The 3,923-nt window shown below is 38.7% G+C and overlaps 1 gene segment (V, D, J or C); it reads right to left on the minus strand.

Annotated features, from left to right (window-relative positions):
- On the minus strand, positions 1-2,029 carry LOC101584390. The segment is given in 3 exon segments: positions 1-93; positions 1,513-1,823; positions 1,929-2,029. Coding segments are annotated over 3 exon segments (450 nt in total).
- Between the last annotated feature and the right edge of the window lie 1,894 nt (positions 2,030-3,923).

Here is a 3,923-nt window from a genome sequence, read left to right on the forward strand (position 1 = left end):
CTATTTCTTTTGTCCATGCTCAATCTTGGGCAGAATTTCAATATCTTCTAGAGGATGACTTTCAGGGTTGACTTTACATCCAACATCATGGACCTGAAATGGAGTTTCACAACGTTATACAGGATTATTTCTTTGACATTGCCGATGGCTAAATCCTAAACATTTATTTCCTGGTCTCTACCTTCACATTAGAAGGCATTAGAATAATGTATGATCAGCTCTTTTTTTTTGCAGTCTTGAGAGTACTTTGTGTGCTATTCCAATGGACTGACCCTTTGGAAATCATGTGGATATTCCTGTATCAAACCCAATATCCCTCTCTTACGTAGAAAATGAAAAAAGGAAAACTGCAGACATATCCTAGCAAAGAGCTCATTTAAAATGAACTGAAAATTACAAAGGGACTCTCTTCATAAAACATCAGCACTCCTAGAATGATTGGGCAAAGATTGGTGCATATTTGAGACATAAAAATCAGCAGATTAAAAGCATGTAATTTTCAGAAAATAACCTAGGCCAAGGTGTTCTCAAAACCTCTTATGAACTGAACAGGATGAAAAGGACATATGTCACCTAACAAATGCACCTCTTTCTTCCCTGTCCTGTGGGCAGAACTCTTGAGTAAATGTTTGCTTACAACTGTTTTATTCTCATGTCGCCAATTTGAAATCAAGAACCACAAAGGGGAAGATCACACCTGTTTTCCCTAAGGCTCTAATGAACATAAGCAGTGGCTGTGGGTTTTAAACATTGAACTCAGATATGTCTATATATACTCTTTCTTCTCCTCTGAGCAGCCAAACTTGCACATTATGACAGTGAATGTGGAGGATAGCTAGGCAGTTATATCGATTCTGTGTACCGGCTCTTCAACCTCCCTACATATGCAAAAATTATCCAACAGCACAATGTATAATGTAGAAATAAACAAGGCGAGTTTTGAAGTCCCTTAGGAGATGAAATTATATTCCCCATGGTGCTCGGTCTGAGGCTGCCTAACATGACCAGTGTTGCTCTACAGCAGGAGAAACCTGCACAATGTCAGAATGGAGAGGGATTTAGAAGATTTAATTCAATGTCCTGAAAGATTTATTTATGTGTGAAATAATTCCTTATCCTTAGTGTACAATTGGCTTACTCAAGTTTATATGATCACAGTGATATGAAGAGCTTGATGTGGAAAGTGACGACAGAACATGTAAGATATTTGCGATGAGTAGAAGTCCTGTTGACTCATGGAGTAAAATTCCTGTGCAATGAAATGTAACAGATGATGTTTAGTCGAATTTGGAATCTTCACTGCATTTCAGGCATTGCAGGGTCTGTTCTGCTTCTATAATGGGAATACAGAAGGGGAACCCAAGAGTCCCATAGGAAGCGCTCACTCAAAGGCTTCCTTTCCTGCACCTGTTCTAGAGGCCTGGCCTGTTTCTTATAACACAGTGCCCCCTTCTGCTCTTCAGGGTACCTGCAGGGAGGTTTTTGTCTGAGTTCTCACTGATATCCCCTCACTGTGTCTTTTGCACAGTAATAAAGAGCCGTATCCTCCGGCCTCAGGCTGCTCATTTGCAGATACAGGGTGTTCTTGTTGTTGTCTCTGGAGATGGTGAATCGGCCCTTCACGGAGTCTGCATATTGCTTATCACTACCATCATAATAGATGAATGTGATCCACTCCAGCCCCTTCCCTGGAGCCTGGCGGATCCAGTGCATGCTGTAACCCCCAAAATTGAATCCTGAGGCCACGCAGGAGAGTCTCAGGGACCCACCAGGCTGCACCAAGCCTCCACCAGACTCCACCAGCTGCACTTCAGCCTGGACACCTACAAAGACAGACACACCCAGCTCAGGAAATCATCTCAAAGGTCCAATGTTTATCCTACTCATGCCCATGAGATGCTCAAAATATTTTGCTTTAAATAACTTACCTTTCAAGATGACAAGCAGAACAAACCAGCTCCACCCAAGCTCCATGATGAGCTGTCTGTGTTCAGTCCTGACCACCGTGTGGTGACTGCTGGCCTCCAAGGCTGAGCTCTAATCCAAAGCCTCAGGTCAGAGCTGGGCTGGTTTTCATCAGCAGAAGGAGGCCTTATTTGCATGGCCTTGTGCTATATATCCAGGACCAGATATACATATTCTTTTCCCTTTACTTCTTTTTTCTTTGTCCCATCCCTATTGTTTCATTTTGATTAGTTTCATCTCATTTCACAGCGTCCAATGTACACTTTGGATCTCAGTTACTCTTTCAGATTTTTACACCAGCGAGACAGTATGATCTTTGAACTTGTGAATCTGATTCATTTCACTTATAAGTATGTTCTCAAATTGCATCCACTTACCTACAAAATTCTCAAGCTTATCCTTCTTAGTAACTGAGTAATACTGCAGTATATAAATTTTCCACATTTTTTTTCTATTCCTTGATTGATGGGCATTAGGGCTGTTTCCAAGATATAGCTACTGAAAATTGTGCTGCTATAATCCTCGGTACATGAAGATTGTTCTGACATGATATTTTGAATTCTTCTTGGAAATAAAACCTTGAATGTGAACAGCTGGGCTGAATAGGACCTAAAATGCTAGTTGTTGGGATGTTTCTGCACTGATTCCCACAGTGGTGAAACCAAACTATACTCCCACTGATAAGAGTGAAGTATTTGTTTTTCCCTGCAGCTCCATCAGCAGTTGATTTCTTGAGTACAGCCATTTTTTGGGGGTGAGATTAAACCTCATTGTTGTTTTCCTTTTGCATTTCTCAAATGGTGAACAGTGTTTAACATTTTTCATGTACTTATTTGCCATTTGCATTTCTTCAGCTGAGAAGTGTGTATTCATCACAAGCGCCCATTTCTGGATTGCCTTGAATAAGATGGTCTGACTTTTTCAGTTCTTTGTATTTTTTTTTTTTTTTTTGCAGAACTGGGGATTGAACTCAGGTCCTTTCACTTGCCAGGGAAGCACTTAGTCTACTGAATCATCTCCTCAGGCCTCTGTATTTTTTATACAGAAGTATTTTGTCTGTAGGACCACTTGCCAATTTTTTTTTTCTATTTTGTGGGTTTTCCTTCATTTTGTTGATTGTTTCTTTTCATGTCAAAACACTATCATAAGCTGACATTCCAGCTGTGGATTCTTTCAAGTTCTTTCCATGCAGGTTTTGTTCTTTTCAAGAACGCTCTGCCTACACGTACGTCTGGAAGAGTTCTTGTTATATTCTCTTCCCAAATATTTAGTGTTTGCGTTTTAATACATCTGTCTCAGACTGGAGGGTCACTATGAATTTGAACTGCATAGGGAGTCCCTTTAACAAATTCATAGTTAAATAGAATAAAATAAATATCAGTGCATAATATATGTACAGTTTGGGGACTATTATGTTGTTATGTTTGTACATGCATAAAGCACACAATTACCTTTTTACTCCATTATATCCATTTATCTCCCATTTCATTTATCATCCTTTTCTTTTGTTTTCTCCTTTCTACTTTTATGATTGCTTTTATTGTTCTAAGCTGCATCTTATTCAATGAAAGCTAATGCCATACCTATTTCCAAATTCTCATTTCTAATTTCCATGTTATTATTGGTGAAATGTGTGTAATTTTTCATTCATTTTCAACATTTATTTTTTTGTGGTAGTTAGCTATTAACAGTATTAATTGAAAAATATTTGTCTCTCACATGTAAACTGAATACATGTTGTGTAGTATTTGTAGTTTGATTTTCCATTTTATACACTTAGCCCTTCCGGTTGGAAGGGTTTGTGTGTGATAATTTCAAGTGAATTTTAGGATATGTTGTATTTCAGTGGAAAATGACTTTGTTGTTTGTAGTTACTGCATGGCATATGTGGATTCTTTTGATTTGTGTTGTCATTTCTAACATGAGTGTCACTCAGTTATATGATGAAGGCTCAGCAA

Source organism: Octodon degus, unplaced genomic scaffold, assembly GCF_000260255.1.
Source record: "Octodon degus isolate 3935 unplaced genomic scaffold, OctDeg1.0 scaffold00255, whole genome shotgun sequence".
Taxonomy (NCBI): domain Eukaryota; kingdom Metazoa; phylum Chordata; class Mammalia; order Rodentia; family Octodontidae; genus Octodon; species Octodon degus.